The 20297-nt window shown below is 42.6% G+C and overlaps 1 protein-coding gene across 1 annotated transcript; it reads right to left on the bottom strand.

Annotated features, from left to right (window-relative positions):
• Window positions 1-16236: 16236 nt before the first annotated feature.
• LOC126484992 (piggyBac transposable element-derived protein 4-like) lies at window positions 16237-17889 on the bottom strand. Its single transcript, XM_050108599.1, has one exon. The coding sequence runs from the start codon at window positions 17887-17889 to the stop codon at window positions 16237-16239; it is 1653 nt and encodes a 550-aa protein (XP_049964556.1).
• Window positions 17890-20297: the final 2408 nt, after the last annotated feature.

Here is a 20297-nt window from a genome sequence, read left to right as displayed (position 1 = left end):
CGAAGCCAACGTAAACTCTTCACGACTGAACTGGCATTTGGACTCAGCAAAGGCAACATGGAAGAAAGAGCCCAAAATATCAACAGTCTTCATAAAGATGTACAAGATACACTGAAAGCTTGTGGTATTGCAATTCCTAAAACAGTGATCCAGACCCAGTATTCCAAGTTACCAACGCCACAATGATGTCAAGCTTGCAAGAGAAACGAAGATCGGAAAACAAGATTCTGTTGCGCAATGTGCAAGAAACCTGTTTGTAATATACACAGAGAAGAAACTGTTACTGTGAAGTGCATGCAGTGCAAAAATGTACTTGACTGAAAAGTTGAAAAAAGTCTTGTTATTTTACTGCAGTGACTGTTGAGGTACATAGATTATTAATTTTCTGTTCGTTGAGTACTGAATTTAGTGAAAGATATAAAAATTTTTTTGTACTTTGTGATCTGATTAAATACTTCTAATAACCTGAAATGTTGCTTTTCAATACTAAATAAACCCATTCAATGGAAATAACGAAATCTGAGAACAAATATTACAATAAAACACAAAACTCTTTTGGAGTAGTCCAAATACCCCGCTTGGTAAAATTTACTTGTGAAAAAGTGTGGCAACGGGAGGGTTAAGCCTCTCCCAGTGGCTTAGACGACTTCCTGTCAGCCCTCTCGCTGTGAGGACATCATTTTAGCTAGGTTGCATATCGGCCACTATCTTTTTAGCCATTGCCATTTGTTAAGTGGTGCTCATTGAGGTCCACCTTTGATAGTCTGCTATTTCCTGACGGATAGCATTTTTTTAACCATTTACGTTCACGTTTGCATTTGCCATCTGAGATATTGGCCGTTTTAGTGAACGACGTGCGGGCTATTAAGTGCATTTTACTTTTTATCTGTTGTAACAATATGGCGAATGCCATTTAATTTTAAGTTCATTACCTCTGTGTCTCTATGGCATATTTTATAGACCTTTCTCCACATCCCTGTTTTTAGCTGTCTTCTCTTCCGTTGATTGGGATTAACGTGTAGTCGTTTTTAACTCCTCTTTGTCTTAGAGATCTACGGTTCTGATGTGGGTGCATATGACCCTAGTTGTTTTTGCACTCTAAAACAAAACAAAACAAAACAAAACAAACAAACTATCCCTGCAGAGGTCAAGACTATGCATACAGATGATGGATCACTCGTTTTCATTTTGCCACTTTCTCAGACATTTCTTCAAAGGAACTGTAACAGCTGCTGTCGCCATTTGACCGAAGCTTTTCGTTTAACGACTGCATATTCTGTAATTGGCATAGCACATCAGGAAACATGGTTTACGGCAACACACCTCCCTTCTCTAAAAAAAAACTACAAACCCTACTATACGAATCGCGTTAACATAGAGAGAGCTTCTAATGAGGTCTGTAACCTCATACACTTGATACTTACAGTTAGTTGGTGCCTCTTGCCACTGCCACAGCCGTTAGTGTCTACTTGTCTGTTCTGATGTTTATCTACCCCCAGACAGACTTTTCCAATATCATGAACTGTTAGAGTTAGTGGAACAGCTACCTGCTCATAATCCTCTGTGAGGCAGTAACACTATGTCTCACAGAGGCCGAGTAATAGAACACTTCCTTTCAGAATTGGACATGTGCCTTCTCGACACTGGAGCTGAAACACAATTAAGTGCAACACATGGAATGTTTCCAACTATTGATCTCGCAGTGTGCAGCTTGAGTATCTTGCTCCTGATTCAGTGGTGCGTCCATGGCAATCTTAGTGACAGCGACCACTTTCCTATTCTCTCCCTCTCCCCTCGCAGACATCTGGAACATACTCCAAGTTGGTTGCTTCAGAAAGCAGACTGGAAAGCTTTCTCCTCTACAGCCACCAATCATGCGACGGATATCACCACAATGGTACAGTATACTATTGATACTATTATTATTCATGCTGCTACAGAAGGAACAATACCCTAATCCTCCGGCTCATACAGATGACCATTGGTGCCATGGTGGTCTGAAGATTTAGTCACAGCTATCGGAGAACACTGTCGCTCTACAGATAATTAATTGCATTCGAGAGACTCAGAGTGAAAGTGTGGTTTTTAATAAAGAAAAGGTAGCAGGAGTGTTGGGAGCAATACATATCATATATGCGATCCCACACTCAATTGTCCCAGGTCCGCATTTGCGGCTGCCCACTACCTATGATGGTTCCTGATGCCCTTGTCAATGGTAACAATCTGCACTAAAACCGTGTTACTTGCTGAATGTTTTGTGGCACACTTCGCTTAAGCGTCCGCTTGCAGTAACGATCATCCTCATTTCGTGACCTGGAAAGTCTTAAAGTGCTGCCCTTCCATGCACATGGCTCTCTCTCTCTCTCACTAAATGTCCCTTTTAGTGAATGGAAGCTTCACAGCACTTCGGCAGTGTGTCAAGATTTGGCCCCAAGACCCGACAAAATCTGCAACCAAATTCTCGGACATCTTTCTGCTGACAGCATGGAACATATCCTTGGGCATTTTAATTGTATTTGGTGGGAAGTTGGCACGATTCCTGTTCTGAAATGGGGAAAGGACCCACATATTTTAACCAACTACCAGCCAATCTGTCTGATGAATGGTCTGTGTAAGTTATTTGAACAAATGGTTAACTGCCATCTTTGTTATTGCCTTGAAGCTGGAGGGCATACATCACGATTCCAAAGTGGCTTTTTGACTTTCCGTTCCACCACACACCATCTTGTTCATCTGGAATGTGTAGTGTGTAATGCTTTTACACATCACCGTCTGATTCCAATGTTCTTTGACCTACAGAAGGCATATGGGGTTTCCAGGGCAGTTTACCCATTTTTCTCCAGAATTTCCTATATCTCCGACTTTTACGGGTCCAAGAATTTCCTATCTCTCCGACTTTTACGGGTCCAGATAGGTTTCACCCTTGCAACCAATATGTACAGGAAACTGGAATTCCTCAGGGATCAGCTCTGAACATAATATTGTTCACTATCGCCATCAATGGTATTATAAATGCTGTGGGCCCCACAGTCTCTCTCACTGTATGTGGATTATCTTTGTCTTCTGTGCCTCTGCATCACTGTGCACCTCTGAGCACCAATGTCAGGGGGTTGTCTGGAGAGTACATGATGGCACTGAATCATGGCTATCAGTTTTCTCCTCCAAAATCACGAGTTGTACATTTTTGCCAACTCTGTGCACGTGCACCCAGAAATTTATCTTGGTGACGAGTTACTTGAAGTTGAAACTTTCAATTCTTAGGTATTTTGTTTGACAACAAGCTAACTTAGCTGCCATATGTCCGCTGGCTCAAGGCATCTTGCGTGAACAAGCCAAATGCTGTCCATTTTCTTAGTAACTCCTCGTGGGGTGCGGACCACATAGTACTGATATTTTACAACACACTGATTTTATCTTGCTTGGACTATGGGTGTGTTGGCTATAGGTTGGCAGCAACATCCGTACTGAGCTTTCTGGACTCCACACTGACATTCGGTTGACAACAGTGGCCATCCGTAAGAGCCCTGTTAACAGCATACTGCCTGGAGTTGGTATCCCACCACTGCAGGTTAGACAACAGCAGCTTCTGGCAAATTACGCAGTCACAATCTGTCAGTTGTGTACTCATCCACGTCAGTCGAATGAGTTCTACAATCAACAGTTCAGACTGTTCGTACATCACCCAAAACTGGATAGACCAGCTGGGATTCCCCCCCCCCCCCCCCTTTCCCTGCAGGTCTGGGGATTAGAATACGCCCGAGCTATTGCCTGTTGTAAGAGGCGACTAAAAGGAGTCTCACACTTCTCGGCCCCATGAGTTCAGGTCCCATTAAATGGTTTGCCGTGCCACTTTCCAAAGTCTAAGGAAGTGCGGGCCACATGGGGAAGGACACCTTACATGGTGCACAAGTCATCCATAGTGCCCTTAGATTCGATTTCCTGAATCTCTTCTCATGGCTTTGCATCTCCATCTGAGATTCAACTGTTTGGGCAAGGACACTTTCCAGGGTTTTCATCTTCTTCCGTTGTCTCTTGTCCTCTTTCTACCCCATGACAATATTCGATCTCTCTGTGCCCAGTTTCAAGCACGGTAGCCAGTCCGTTGTGGTGGGGCCGTCGTGTACTCATTTGGTGGTAGCCCCCTGACAACACAGGGGTCGTACTGCTGATGCCTGAGCTGTAAACTCCCCACGTAGGCCCGTCTTCCTGGGGCATCAGGACTCCCAGCAACAGCCATCATGCCAGGTGGTCTTTGCTGTGGCTGGGTGGTGCCTGTGGGGAGAGCCCCTGATCGGATTGGGTGGCATCAGGGTGGATGACCCGCAATGAAGCAGACTAAGTAATCTCTTGCTGGTGCCCGTATGGCGCCAGCAGTCTCTAAGACGGGCAAGATCGAGTACAATGCCAACAGGTATGACCCTAAATCATTTCCCTCCCTCGCTACACCATGGGAGAAACGTAGGGCTACGGAACGAAGAGAGCCATATTCACTTTGGTTTTTAGTCTGCAGCAGAACTGATGGGGTCTCCTGTCTACCTACAAAAGCCTCAAGTTTTTGTTGAATACCTTGAAGGATAAATTAGGAGAAGTGACAGCACTGCCCAAGATGCGAAACGATGCAGTCTTTATTCAAATAGCATCCCCAGCCCAATCCCAAGCGTTACTCGCCTGTGACAAGCTGGGTGATATTCCTGTTTCCATCACACCCCATAAAAGCCTCAACATGGTCCAGGGGATTATTTCCCATTGCACTCTCCTCTTGCAGTCTGTCGACGAGCTCCGCACCAATTTAGCACGGCGGGGTGTTCATTTCATCCAGCACATTTACAGGGGACCCAAAGACAACATGTTTGCTACTGGTGCCTTCGTCTCGGCCTTGCCTGAAAAGGTCAAGGTGATGGTTTACCGCTGTGACATTAAACCATAAGTACCTCCCCCTATGCGGTGCTTTAAGTGCTGGAAATTTGGGCACCTATCTTCCTGCTGCACTTACAGCACCACATGTCAAGACTGGACGTCCACTGCACCCAGATACTCCATGTGCGCCATCTCCCACTTAAATCAATTGTGGAGAGCACCACTGCCTCTGCTCACCAGACCACCACTGCCTCTGCTCACCAGACTGCCCTGTACTTCAAAAGGAGCAGAAAATCATGGAGTACAAGACCCTGGACCCATTAATTTACACAGAGGCTAGCCACAAATTTGAAAGATTACACCCCATTCGGTTGACGTCGACATTTGCTGCAGCTACTTCACTATCACCGTCCCGAGTGCCAGTGGTTCCTCACTCTGTACCATGAACAGTGGGCCCTCCGGGCTGCTAGACTAAATCTGCTCCTTTGGTGGTAGGGGTCAAATCACTTTCCGTTGCTCCCAAAGTACCTACTTCGGGAGCAAGCCACCCCTCACCCCCCAAACGCAGTGGACATTGGTCCCCTTCCCCGTGCCAGAGAACCAACAGCCTCCTCCGGCTCCTCTCGTGTGGAAGGGGTCTCTTGGGACCTTCTCTGCTGGACGAAGAGCTTCACGTTCTTCCTCCGAGCCTGAAGCTACTTTGGAGAAGTCCTCTCAGCAAGCTCCTAAATAGAAGTGAGAGGGCAAGCAAAAAAAGTATTAGTCTGCTAAGGAACAGGACCCTCTGGTGGCCCCAACACCACCACTCCCTACCAGTTCTGCATCTAAGGATGAAGTGGAGATCTTAGCATCCCCTGTGGACCTGGATCTCACTGATGGCTCATCCACCATAGAAATGGATACAAATACTCAGTCAGTGGCAACAGGTGACCCTGAGGCGTAACCTGCCTCCTTGCATACTTCATGCCTTCCCAGCCTCACGTTAATGTCATCCTCCAGTGGAATTGCTGCGGTTTTTTCCACCACCTGGCTTACCCATGGCAACTGCTAACCTTCACACCTGCTTTCTGCATTGTCCTCCAGGAAACCTAGTTCCCGGTAATGCAGACCCCTGTCCTCCATGTCTATAGGGGATATTACAAGAACAGTAGTGACTATAATAGTGTGTCAGGTGGAGTTTGTGTCCATGTCCTGAACTCAGTTTGCGGTGAATCTGTGCCCCTTCAAATCGCTCTTGAAGCTGCGGCTGTCAGGATAAGGACAATGCAGGAAATAACTGTCTGCAATGTGTATCTTCCTCCAGATAGCGCAGTAGCCCTGAACCCATTGGCTGCACTGATTGCTGAACTCCCTAAACCTTTCCTACTTTTAGGAGATTTTAATGCTCATAAATCACTTTGGGGTGGCACCATGCTTACTGGCTGAGGCAGAGATGTCGAAACTTTACTGTCTCAGTTCGACCTCTGCCTCTTAAATACTCTGAGCCCCACACATTTCATTGTGGCTCAAGGCACGTACTCGGCCATTGATTTATCCCTCTGCAGCCCAGGACTTCTCCGATCTGTCCACTGGAGAGCTTATGACGACCTGTGTGGTAGTGATCACTTACCTATCTTCGTGTCACTCCCCCGGTGTATTGCCCACAGGAGCCTACCCAGATGGGTTTTCAACAAGGCAAACTGAGAAGCCTTACCTCTGCTATCACCATCTAATCTCCTCCACATGGTACCAGCGATGTTGTGGTTGAGCAGGTTCCTGCAACGATCATTCCTGTGGCGGAAAATGCGATCCCTCGTTCTTTAGTGTGTCCTGGCGAAAGACAGTCCCTCGATGGTCGCCAGAAGTCGCTGAGGCCATTAAAGAGCGTCGGTGAGCTCTACAGCGACATAAGTGGCATCCTTCCCTAGAGCACATAATAGCATTTAAGTGGCTCCATGCCCGCGTTCGGGAACTTATAAAACGACAGAAGCAGGAGTGTTGGTAGAGGTACGTGTCGAATATTGGGTGCCACACGTTACCTTCCCAAGTTGTGCGAAGATCAGATGTAATTTTGGGTACCAGATCCCAACAGGTGTCCGTGGCGTTAACATCAATGGCATGTTTTCTAACGACGCAAACACGATTGCTGAGCACTATGCTCGAACCTCTGCGTTGGAGGAGTACCCCCCGGCCTTTTGCACCCTCAAACGGCAGATAGAAAGGAAAGTCCTCTCATTCACTACACGCCACAGTGAAGCCTATAACACCCCATTTACAGAGTGGGGGCTCCTCAGTGCCCTTGAACATTGCGCCGACACAGCTCCTGGGCCGGATCGGATCCACAGTCATGTGATTAAACATCTTTCGTCCGACTACAAGCGATATCTCCTCATCATCTTCAACCAGATTTGGTGCGATGGCGTCTTTCCATCGCAACGGTGGGAGAAACCATCATTCCGGTGCTCAAACCTGGTAAAAACCCGCTTGATGTGGATAGCTATCAGCCTCATCAACGTTCTTTGTAAGCCTCTGGAACATATGGTGTGTCGGCAGTTTGGTTGGGCCTGGGGTCATCTGGTCTACTGGCTCCACGTCAGGGCGGCTTCCGCCAGGGTTGGTCTACCACTGATAATCTTGTGTCCCTCAAGTCTGCCATCCGAACAGCCAACACCTGGTTGCTGTCTTTTTTGACTTACGTAAAGCATACGACATGGCCTGGTGACATCATATCCTTGCCACATTGTATGAATGGGGTCTCTGGGGCCTGCTCCTAATTTTTATCCAAAACTTCCTGTCGCTCTGTACTTTCCATGTCGAAGTTGGTGCCTCCCATAGTTCCCCCCCCCCCCCCCCCCCCCCCGGCCCTCCTCCTCCTTATTCAGGAGAAAGGCTTTCTGCGGGGCTCCATACTGAGTGTGTCTCTATTTTTAGTGGCTATTAACAGTCTAGCAGCAGCTGTAGGGCCGTCGGTCTCACCTTCTCTGTATGCAGATAACTTCTACATTTCGTACTGCTCCTCCAGTGGTGGTGTTGCTGTGCAGTGCTTACAGCCATTCACAAGATGCAGTCATGGGTTCTAGCCCACGGCTTCCAGTTTTCAGCCACAAAGTCGTGTGTCATGTACTTCTGTTGGCATTGTGCCGTTCATCCGGAACCAGAACTTTATGTTAATGATGATCCACTCACTGCAGTAGAGACATATCGATTTACTTGGCTACCTCACCTTCGTCAGCTTAAGCAGAAGTGCAGACAGCACCTCAATACCTGAGCATCACCAACTGGGGTGCAGATCGCTCTACACTGCTGCGGCTCTACAGAGCCCTGTTCAATCCCGCCTTGACTATGGGAGTGTGGTTTACAGTTTGGCAGCGCCCTCAGCATGGCATTTACTCAACCCAGTGCACACTGTGGCATTCGCCTAGCGATGGGAGCTTTTAGAACGAGTCCGATGCTCAGTGTCCTGGTGGAGGACCGAGTCCCTCCATTGCAGATCCGATGTGCACAACTGCTCGCCAGTTATGTTGCACACATTCGTAGTTCTCCTGAGCTTCCGAATTACTGTCTCCACCGGCGGCAATTCATCTCCTGCATCAGCAGCCCAGGTCAGGGCTAACGATTGCGGTGCACGTGCGATCCTTTCTGTCTGAACTGGAGTCCCTCCCCTTACCACCAGACTTGAGGTCCATTCACGTACACCTCCATGGTGTACACCTCGGCTGAAGCTTCGTCTCGACCTTTTGCATGGCCCGAAGGACTCCATTAACTCCGCCGCTCTCTGCCGTCACTTCCTCTCAATTCTTGACGTGTTCCAGGGCTCTGAAGTTGTTTACACAGACGGCTCGATGGCTGATGGTAATGCTGGCTTCGCCTGTGTCCACAGAGGCCTTATTGAACAGCATTCCTTGCTGCTGGCTGCAGTATATTCACCTCAGAGCTTGTGGCCATATCTTGTGCACTTCAGTACATCTGTACCTGTTCTGGTGAGTCATTTCTTCTCTGTTCCGACTCCCTGAGCAGCTTACAAGCTATCGATCAGTGCTACGTTCGCCATCCTTCGGTAGCGACCATCCAGAAGTCCATCTCTACCCTGCCATGGTCCAGTCATTCAGTGGTGTTTGTGTGGACCCCAGAACACGTCGGAATCCCAGGCAACGAACTTGCTGCTGACAGGCTGGCCAAACAGGCTACACGGAAACTGCTTCTCTAAATGGGCATCTCTGAAACTGACCTGTGTTCTGTCTTAAATTGCAAGGTTTTTCAGCTTTGGGAGATGGGAGTGGCTTAACAGTATGCACAACAAACTGCATGTCATTAAGGAGACTGCGAATGTGTGGAAGTCTTCCCTGCAGCCTTCTCGTAAGGAATCAGTTGTCCTTTGTTGGCTCCATATTGGCCATACGTTGCTAACACATGGTTACCTCCTCCATTGCGAGGACCCACCTCAGTGTCGCTGTGGCTCGTAAATGACGGTCGTCCACCTTTTCCAGGACTGCCCACTTTTAGCTGCTCTGTGGTGGACTTTTAACTTAAGCAGCACCCAACCTTTGGTGTTGGGCAACAATAGATCAATAGCAGCTTTAGTTTTATGTTTTACTCGTGAGGGTGGGTTTTATAATTTGATTTAAGTTTTAGTGCATGTCCTTTTTCCCTCTGTGTCCTCCACCCTTGTGCTTTTAGGGTGGAGGTTTTGATGTGTTTCAGAGTGGCTGGCTTCTCCTTTGTATTCTCTCAGTCAGCCAGTTATGGTAATCTGCTTTCTTGTTTTAATCTCTTCTACCTCTTTCTCGACTCTCTCTGTGGTTTTCTTATCCTCTTTTGTTCTTTGTAGTGTTTGTTGCCTTTCTGTCATTCTTAAAAGAAGTAATTCCTTCCTTTCAGTATTGTGCTGTACGTCTTGTTTGTTTTCTTCTTTCCCTGTATGATTATTTTAACAGGAACTAGGGACTGATGACCAAGCAATTTGGTCCCTCCCCCCCTCTTTTAAAGCAAACCAAACCAGCTGGGATTCGATTCAGTACTCTGTTGAAGGACCTTCAACAGTCTCCTTTAGTCTGTGTTTCTTGAGCTCACGCTTGAAACCCTCGGTGGTCTGTACCGTGTCCTATGATACAGGTGGAACTGTTTTGTGGCCCAGGAAGGATGCTGATCCTACCATTCTCCGACAGCTGCTCCCTACAATCCTCCTCAATTTTTCTAATTTGGTATTTGTGTGAGAAGTAGTAGAAATGAGAACAGTGAGAAACTTAAGATCAGGATTGATGGTCATGAAATAGAGGCAGTAAAAAAACCAATGGCGGATGAAGCAAGGAGGGCATCAAAAACAGGCTAGTAATGGTAAAAAGGGCATTCCTGGCCAAGAGAAGTCTACTAATATCAAATATCAGCCTTAATTTGGGGAAGAAATTTTTGAGAATGTACGTCTGGAGTATAGCATTGTATGGTAGTGAAACATGGACTGTGGGAAAAACAAAACAGAACAGAAGAGAATTGAAGCATTTGAGATGTAGTGCTACAAATGTTGAAAATTAGATGGACTGATAAGGTAAGGAATGAGGAGGTTCTGTGCAGAATCGGAGAGGAAAGGAATGTGTGAAGAACACTGGTAAGGAGAAGGGACAGGTTGAAAGGACATCTGTTAAGAAATGAGAGAATGACTTCCATGGTATTAGAGGGAGCTGTGGGGGGCAAAAACTGCGGAGGAAGACAGATTGGAATACATCTAGCAAATAATTGAGGACATTGGTTGCAAGTGGTACTCCTAGATGTAGAGGTTAGCACAGGAGAGGAATTCATTGTGGGCCACATCAAACCAGCAGAAGCCATGATTAAAAAAAAAAGTGCCTACACAGACAGATTGAAAGTAAACGACAGGGTTAGTTATGCTCTTGCACATACAAGGGGACATGAGAAGCACTCTCCGCTGAGGGCTGGTTGTCATATCTCAGTCTTTGTAGTGCATCAGACCCCCTGGTCAGTGAACTTTCTGAGCTGTAGCAATTCCATGAGTTGCTTAAAAGGCATATCCTTTGGCTATCCCAAAAAGTCATTTGGTCACCAACATCCAGGACCTACTGGTTGATAGCTGCAGCTCTGGAAAGACAGTGACCCTCATCTGAACATCGGGCCACATCGGCATTCCAGGAAGTGAACTCCCCACCATCTAGCTAAAGATGCCACTACAGAGATCAACTTGATGTCAGAACACCGGACACTGACTTACAGTGACAACTTTGACACAATATTTTGAGGCTCTGGGAATTGCAATGCAGGTTACTGTGACCTGAAACAAGTTGAGAGTGATTAAAGGGTCCACTAAGGTGTGGCATATATCCTTTCAGGCCTCTCAGAAAGATACAATTGTGTTGTGCTGACTTATGCATCTTCCACAAGAAACTCACCCACGAGCTCCTTCTGTATTGGGAGGATCCTCCTCACTGTAGGTGCAGCAGTCTACTGATGTTAACATGTTCTCATCAGCTTGCTTACCTCACTGCCTCAGATTCTTGTGGAGGATGAGAACCACTACCAAATGGGTTGCACTTCCTGAGGGACAGTGGATTTTACGGTGAACTATAATACCCTTTCACTTTCAGTGTTAGGAGTGGTTGTGGTGGGTGGGGGTGGGGGGGGGGGGGTCTCCTCCTGTGGCAGGTAACCCCCCCCATCCCCTGTGCGGTTGAGGTTACTTTCTTCCCTCCTCATATTGTTGTGCCTATAGACCCTCTTGTGCAAGTTGCTGCCTGGATTTTTTTCTGTTACCTGTCATGTTACAACTACTGTCATGCCCTTTCTTAAACTGTTTGACTTGCATATATAGTTGGAGGAGCCAAGTCCCCAATTTTTTCGCTTTTTGTGAGTTTCTCTCATGAAGTGGAGGACTGATGACCCAGTAGTTTAGTCCCTTTAAACACATAATCATCATCATCAAACTTATCTTCACTGAGGTCGGCTTCCACCAGTTTTTCCATTCATCTGTAAAGAATTCGTGGTAGTATTTTGTAACAATGATTTGTTAAACTCGCAGTTCAGTAATTTCACATCTGTCAGCAACAGCTTTCTTTTGAAATGGAATTACTGCATTCTTCTTGAAGTCTGAGGGTATTTTGCCCTTCTCATACATCTTGCACACCAGATGAAAGAGTTTTGTCATGGCTGGCTCTCCCAAGGCTATCAGTAGTTCTAATGAAGTGTTATGCACAATCTTAAACAGTGTCTGAAAAATCTCACACATACAAATGTTGTAATTGTGAATATTTTGCATCACCACGAGCTTATGAGATAATCGTGTGCTAATAAAGAGATACAGAGTGCCAATAATCAGTTTGCTATCTACAGGCATTTTAAAAATGTGAAAAAATGTGTTAACAAGAATAATATAGAACATAGATTCTTCACACAATATGGACTACACCTGAACGGCTGGAATAAAGCATATCTGGTGAACCTGATAACCAAGAAAATAAAAAAAAAAACACTAAAATAACTTCAAAATCAAATCCATAGTCACAAAACCATCACCAGACCTGACAGGAACAACAAAACACCTCAAAAAATGTAGAAGCTGATAAAACCATCATCACTAACAGCAAAACATGCAAAAATTTGTGAGGAATCAGCAGAAACAACATTGGATAGTGAAGTGAGTGACAAGGAAACTGTAGCTCCTTATCATCCAAATTATTTTTTTAGAGGAAGACAAGGAAAATGAGAAGGCTCAAAGGTAAGAAGTGCTCAGTATTTCTCAGCTCTCCACCAAAAAATCCTATCCATAAGAAATAAAGTGCAACAGCTGGAAGAGGAACTGCAGACTATTGCATAACAGAACTGAAATTACACATGTAGCTCTAAGCTTGTATAATCTAGCATGTAATTATAGTAGAACCACCAGGAGAGGTTTTGGATCATGTATATATTAAATGAAGGGATTATGTATAGAGTTAGAAATGACATGATTTCTTCAAGTTAGGAAAAACATGTAGAAATATCAGCTGTAGAGATAAGAAAGCTGTATATGTTCCAAAGACTAACTGTACTATGTATTTACCATTCTCCCAGTGGTGACATAAATGCATTCATACAAAACTAATGGTATTGGACAAGGTCATTAATCCTAGGGGCAAAATTCTAATTTTTGGAGATATAAACATCAACACATTGAACCCATATGGGTTATGTGACACATTTTTGAACATTATGTACAGCTATAGAATATCACCATTGATTAACACAGCCACAAGGGTAACTCAGCATCAGTCATTGACCATATACTAATTGACTAGGAGAAAGAAAATTGTGTTTTTGTAGGTAACCTCAGAGCAGTCCAATCAGCTCTTAAAATTAAACATAGGTGGAGAAAACAAAACTAAATTACTCGCATATAGAAGGGTCTTCTCTAAACAAACAAAGGGTTGAATTCATCATGCAAATGAACAATGATAGATGTTAAGAAGTGTACTTGGAGACCAATACAGATAGGAAGTTTTCAGAATTTCTATCAAAATTTAAATTCAGGTTCAAAGAAGTGTTCTCAAAAGTACTAAGAGTCACTAAAACACAAAACAAAATTAAGTGGGTGACTAACGGGATAAGATCGTCTGTAACACTCAAACACCTCAGCAGCATAAAAAAAACAACAAAAATGGCCCTCCATTTCAAAAGTACTATTGCACATGCATAGAAAAGTTTTAGTAAAGACAAAACAGGTTTCAATGTGGTAAAATTACAGAAAAGGCAGAAAACAAAATAAAAACAGCCTGGAATGTCATCAAATAGGAGACAAATGGAAAAGACAAAACAAGTAAACATAGAATTACAACACAATGGTACTACAATACATGATCCAATAAAAATTTCAAGCTGTACAAACCAATATTTCAAGAACATAGCTACCAAGCTACAAGAGAAATTTGACAAAATACAGCCTGTACTAACACTGAACTACGTTCCAAACCCAGTGACACTGCAACCCACCAGCTCAGAAGAAATAAGCAGTGTTGTTCAGAAACTAAAAAATAAATCCTTAGAAGTTATAAATGCAGTGCCTGTGTGCTTGCTGGAGGACTTCATAAATAGTAACAAAGACCTTTTAGTGAACATCATAAATGAATTGTTCACCATAGGCTGCTTCCCAGAGGCACTAAAGAATGCAGAGGTCCTGCTCCTACATAAGAAAGGAAACCCTGAAAGTGTAGAAAAATTATAGACCCATCTCTTTACTGTCATTATTTTCAAAAGTAATGGAAACCATAATGAAAATTACTCATAGGATACCTAACAAAGGACAATTTTTTGTGTAAAGAACAGTTTGGGTTCAGGCCTGGTAAAAGCAATCAGCTACAGCTCATTTTACAAATGGTGTTCTGAAAGCACTAGATAAAGGAGATCATATTATAGGCATCATTCTTGACCTCAGAAAAACCTTTGATACCGTAGAACACGCAATCCTGTTAAATAAGCAGGAAGTTCTAGGTATAAAAGAGGGAGCAAATAAGTGGTTTCTTTCGTACCTAAAAAAAAAAAAAGCAGAGTGCAATGGGTACAGATCTCTCAAACTAACTTCAATCATACCATAAAATACCTTCCTGACCCAGAATACATTAATGTTGGAGTCCCACAAGGAAATGTGCTTGGCCCAATACTCTTCTTGATATGACTTTTACTCAGTGTTGAACATAGCATTCCTCCAGCATGAAACAAGGGCATGTATGCCCTGCAAGTACCAGTCCTTGTTCTGGTGGCGGAGCAAGTGCTTCACTGTGTGAATCACCTCATCGTCCTCAAAAGTCTTCCATGAATGGCATCCTTTAACTGTCTATACAAATGGAAGTTGGAGGGGGCTAGGTCAGGTGTGACAGCCGTGAATGGTCTCCCTGACCACTGCAAATCATGGAGCTCTGCCAAACCACCTTCTGATGACTTCACCCTCTGTGCCCAGTGACTAACTGTACTTCTGTTGACAGCAGGTGCTCCATAAGCTTTGCACAAGAGTTTGTGAATATTCCCCACAGTTTCTTTCTCTGCAGTGAGAAATTAAATGATTGCACGTTACTTGTAATGTACATCACCTACAGACAGCATTTTGAAACTACCCTGCAGCTGCGCTATCTGTTGGAAATGATGGGAACTTGGCATGCTCATTCTGGGCAACCCTCATAAAATGGACTGAGCATGTTACTGCCCTTGGAATCGAATAGCTTCAGCATTCCTTGCACTGACAATAATAGATTGAGTGTGTAGTGGCTCATGCAGCAGAACAACATATTTTGCATTTGTTCATTTTCCGATGAGTTATGGGATAATTTTCTGGGGAACAAATGGGCAGAACAGACAAACCATCTTTTAGCTGCAAAAAAGAGGTGTACGAATTACGACAAAAAGTAGCAAGAGAACTCAATGCATTGAGTTGTTTAAACCTATGGAAATTTTGACTTTTCCATGTGAGTACATTTTGCAAACAGTGATTCACATTAAAGAAGACATTTATCAGTATCCAACAAACCAGTTTCTACATAAACTTGGAACCAGATACGGCCACCTCTTACATCTCAATAGAAAAAACAAAACAAAAACCCAAAATAGTGTGCTGTATAATGGAATGAAACTATACAATTAACTGCCACAAGAGATCAGAGATAAAAGTGAAATACACGCATTCAGGAATACCCTAAAAATTATTTGCTATAAAAGTGTTTTTATACTGTAAAAGATTACCTAAAATGATGTATAAATTTTGTTGACAATTGTGCTAATGATTAATTATTGCAATTAAGAGGCATTTTGCAACACGTTCAATAGAAAAGTGAAATTTAACATCCAAATGTCTAACTCAGGAAGACAAGAAATGTATGTATCTATGTATGTGTGTAATTCTGTATGTTTATGTATCTCTGTGTTGGCAACATCCATACAATTTACATTGTGTACTGATGGATAAATAAAAACAGAATATCGTCTATCTCTGGGCCCTTGTTTCAACTTAATCTTTTGGAGCTCTGCCAAATTCTTCTTGTAGTAAGATATCTTCCATCTTATCTTCATCTATGTCCACTTCCCTTTCTATGATATTGCCTTAACACTCTCTGTACCAGGCCTATTTTATGCACCCGTCCCTAGAAACCGGGCAATTTTACCAATATTAAAAAAATTACTGCATCAAATCTACTGTTTGGATTGTGGCAAATTTGGTACCATCTTGAAGCTGCACATTTCTACTTTAATTCTGAGTGAAAGAAACTACTTTACAATGCACAGCTTTAAGGTACAGTTATAGAAATCACTTAGATGTTTTAAGAATTTAGAAAAAGTCATACGAATAAGGGAATACAATTGTGATTTATTTTTAACCAAAATTGTGGCACTACATTACATGTTTCTGATAGTATACAGTATTACATATAAATTTCACACAGAATCATATTGTTTTTTAGTGTGGAAAATTTTAAAGCAAGGTTCCAGGCAGAGTGCAACGCCACACTGTTCACATTCGTATCGTGTCTCTTTGCGAGAAGCCTTGCCACTCTGTTTCTTGCTCCTGGAACTGCACACGTGACACACACGAGCAGCATACTTCTTAGTAGTTGCAGGTATGTGCTGCAAAAAATGTCTCTTTGTTAGCCGACCTACAGTTCCTTCATTTCTTGGAATGAATTCAAGTGTGTCGTCTTCAACAAGCTGAACTGCAAGCACTGTTATAAAGTCTGTTATTGTAATTTTCTTCCTGTGCACTGCATTGTACAGCCAAAATGCATTTGATACTCCCATAAGCAGCAAATGGAAATATAATTTTCGCCACCATTTCACAGTTCTGTGCTGGAACGGATTGTACTGCAGGCGTTGGTCTCCAATATCCACTCCAATTTTATTGAGGTTGTAATCAAGTACCTGAAGTGGTTTCAATACTACAGACCCATTTCTCTTAGTATGCGTACCAAATGTTGCTTGATGCCTTGTAGACAATGTATACACATCTCTCTTATCTTTCCACTTCATTGCCAATACATTATCTTTACGCCGAAAAGACATTTCGCCCTTTTTCAGCTTAGCAGATACTAAATCTTTAGGCAATCCTTTCCTGGATTTGTTCACAGTACCAACAGCTCCAGTGCCTTTCTCTGCCAGTTGCTGAAATAGCTCTGGACTGGAATAAAATCGATCTAAATACACAGTGTGGCCTTTGTTCAGCAAGCTGCTGTCAGACAACAATCGCAAAATAACCGCAGACGAAGAATTGTCAACAATATGCTTACCAGCATAAACTTCAAAATTTACAACATAGCCACTACTGGCTTCAGCAACAGCATATACTTTCAGTCCATACTTATGAGGCTTATTTTGCATGTAAACACGGAAACTCACACGACCTCGAAATGGGCAAATTCCTTCATCAATTGTCACTTTTTCTGAGGGACGATATGCCTGGATACATCGCTCCTTCAAATTATTATAATATGGCAAAACTTTGTAAAGTGGATGAAATCCATCTTCGCCTGGTTTTTTCTGATTTGAATTGTCAACAAGATGCAAGCATGACAGTATCTGAGTGAAACGCAAACGGCTCATGACATGGGGACAAAAGTTACAACTAAGAACAGGATTAGTGCTCCAATGGTCCGCAATTTTGGGCTTTTTCGAAACACACATGTGGAAAATAATACCCAAGAAACGCCTCATCTCACTTATAGTCACTGGCTTCCACGAACTCAAAACTGAATGGGGCTTCAGATTATTTCCTCTTCTTTTCTTCTGTATTGTCTGTGATGCATACAAATTTGTCTGTCTCTTGAGTTCATTTACGTCACTGTCAGTAAGGAACACTTTACTGCAATCCAGTACAGAACTCGACTCATCAATATCCACTAGTATCTGCCTGGGTGTCGTGTTGACAGGCAGAGGTCGGTAGGTGTCAACTGCAGTCCACTCACTGTCTTTCGGATACGGCACAGCTGCTGGATTTGAAGCAACACCTTCAACATCATTCTCGTCTTCATCTGAAGACAAACTGTCATCAATCTCGTCTTCTAAAAAGAATATCACATTATGTGTAACTACATACATCGTTTACACATGTTCAACAGATATGTGCGTACTGCACAATTACGTGGAAAATTCGGAAATACGTACCTTCAAACACACCATTGCATTCAGAATCGTCTGAATCACTCTCTACATTATCCAGAGTGTCGCTATGATTGATCAAATCCGCAATTTCTGCGTCTGATAAACCGCGCCGAAACATGATGACAAACAACTGAATGATATACAGACTGAGAACGCAAAGATAAGTTTTAACATGAATTACAGCGCTGCCGTGACATCTATGGACGCATTTTGTTAATAAACATCTGAAAAACGTATAGCGCTGGCCAAACCCGTAGAAATAACGTTGCAGTGTTTTGAATGAAATTAAATGTAGCGGCCCGTAAATTTTACGGGCTTGGTGATTTTCGCGCGATCCCAGGCCCGTAAATTTTACGGGCTTGGCGCTTAGAGTGTTAAAGATCATCTCACTGGTATAGACCCTATGTATACTCCTTCCACCTTTCTGCTTTACAACCTGTCCTTAGGATTGGTTTTCCATCTGAGCTCTTGATATTCATACAGCTTCTTCTCTTTTCCCCAAAGGCCTCTTTCATTTTCCTGTAAGTGGTATCTAGTGAAATCTACACCTATACTCTGCAAACCACCGTGAGGTGCACATCAGAGGATATGTCCCATTATACCGATTATTAGTGTCTTCCTGTTCCATTCACCTATGGAGCGTGGGAGGAATGATTGATTGAATGCCTATGTGCATGCCGTAATTATTGTAATTTTATTCTCATGATCTGTATGTGAGTGATGTGTAGGAAGTTGTAGTATATTTCATGCTTCTAATTCCAAGATCTGTGTCTGACCATTATGTAATCAATCTGAAGCCTTTTGATGTCTCTTCCACATGTACAGTCTCCTTTTATTTATTTTTTTAATCAAATGTTAATGGTGAATACATTATGCTCTGTGCAAAATTCTACCTGGCAGCTAGCTCTTTCATTCCTTTCCCCCAGTCTGTATTCACCTACTATTTTTCCTTCTCTTCCTTTTCCTACTATCGAATTCCAGTCCCCCATCACAATTAAATTTTCACCTTCTTTAACTATCTGAATAATTTCTTTTATCTCATCATATATTTCTTCAATCTCTTCATCTGCAGAGCTAATTGGCATATTAATTTGTACTACTGTTTTAGGTGTGGGCTTCATGTCTATAAGGCAAAATAAGAAATTCCTAGAAGTGGTTTTATCAGCCATGAGGCATTGTAGTGCAGCACATAGATGTAGAAACAAAAATATCCAGGTAGACCAATCAACACAAATATCAAACATAGTCAAGTATTTGAATTGTCTGTATTTAAATGTTACATGCATTCAGCACCCCGAAAGGTTAATATAATACACAAGAAACCATAAATTCTCATGAGTGGGGGTAACAAGAGGAAAGTAGATACTATGGCACTAGCTTAAATTTTTGCATACCGTGTATATTGTATTGAGTATTATACCCGTATTTCAAATAGATACACCAGCAAAGTACACCAAAAGTAATGCATCAAAATCTGTTTATTAATAGAGAAAAACATATGTTAAGGAATAAAGACCCAAACTCAAACATCAAGGAAAAATATATCTTTCAAAAATAACAATTAACATACTTGAAAAACTAAAATGAGGCCCTTCACTTTATGAATCTCTTACTTATGTATAATAATATACATAAAGCATAAAGAATACTGGATAAATGATATGTAGTTAAACATCAGTATCTCCCATACGCGGTTTGACTAAGGCAGCATCAGGGATTGAGGAATGTTTCAATCTATAATAACACTTCCTATACAAACAATATCCAAGTATTCACATGATTAACAAAGCTGTGATTGTTAATGAGGTACCATACAATGTTGGTTTGAGTATTTTGTTGTGATTGATAATGTGTTGTGATAATGCAAGTCCATAGCATCTCTCTACCAATGAGATTTGCTGTTTCCCTTTGTATGATAATTGTTCTGAAGAAATAATCAGTTCACCATAAAAAAAAAAATCAGTCATTTCTGACAATGAGTCCTGATGTCCTAAACTGGATGTGGAAGTAGGAGATATAACAAGAAGGGCTGCAGTATACCATTGGCCATTTTAGCAAAAGAACAGTGAACAAAACGGTATTCTATTTTCATTTATATTAACACATTTTATCTTTAAGTAACATATATCTGTGTTCCTAAATGCTTGATGAGCAGAACACGCTTGAAGCCTCTTGCAGTATGTTAAACATTAAATAAATAAATGTGACTGGTAGCAGGAAATCACAAGTAATTAATTACACAATGAGATTTCCAAAATGATTATTCAAACACAAGGATTGACAGTGATTGATCAGTTTTTAACATAGTAGGTGAATTTCATCCAGCTGTTATGTTTTTCTTCCAC

Source organism: Schistocerca serialis, chromosome 6 (assembly GCF_023864345.2).
Source record: "Schistocerca serialis cubense isolate TAMUIC-IGC-003099 chromosome 6, iqSchSeri2.2, whole genome shotgun sequence".
NCBI lineage: Eukaryota > Metazoa > Arthropoda > Insecta > Orthoptera > Acrididae > Schistocerca > Schistocerca serialis.
Note: the sequence above shows the minus strand (reverse complement) of the source record. Positions and strands in the feature narration are given on the sequence as shown.

Bases quoted from the DNA above. Each gene is read 5' to 3' on its own strand.
- LOC126484992 (XM_050108599.1), bottom strand. From the start codon at position 17,889: ATGTATGTAGTTACACATAATGTGATATTCTTTTTAGAAGACGAGATT.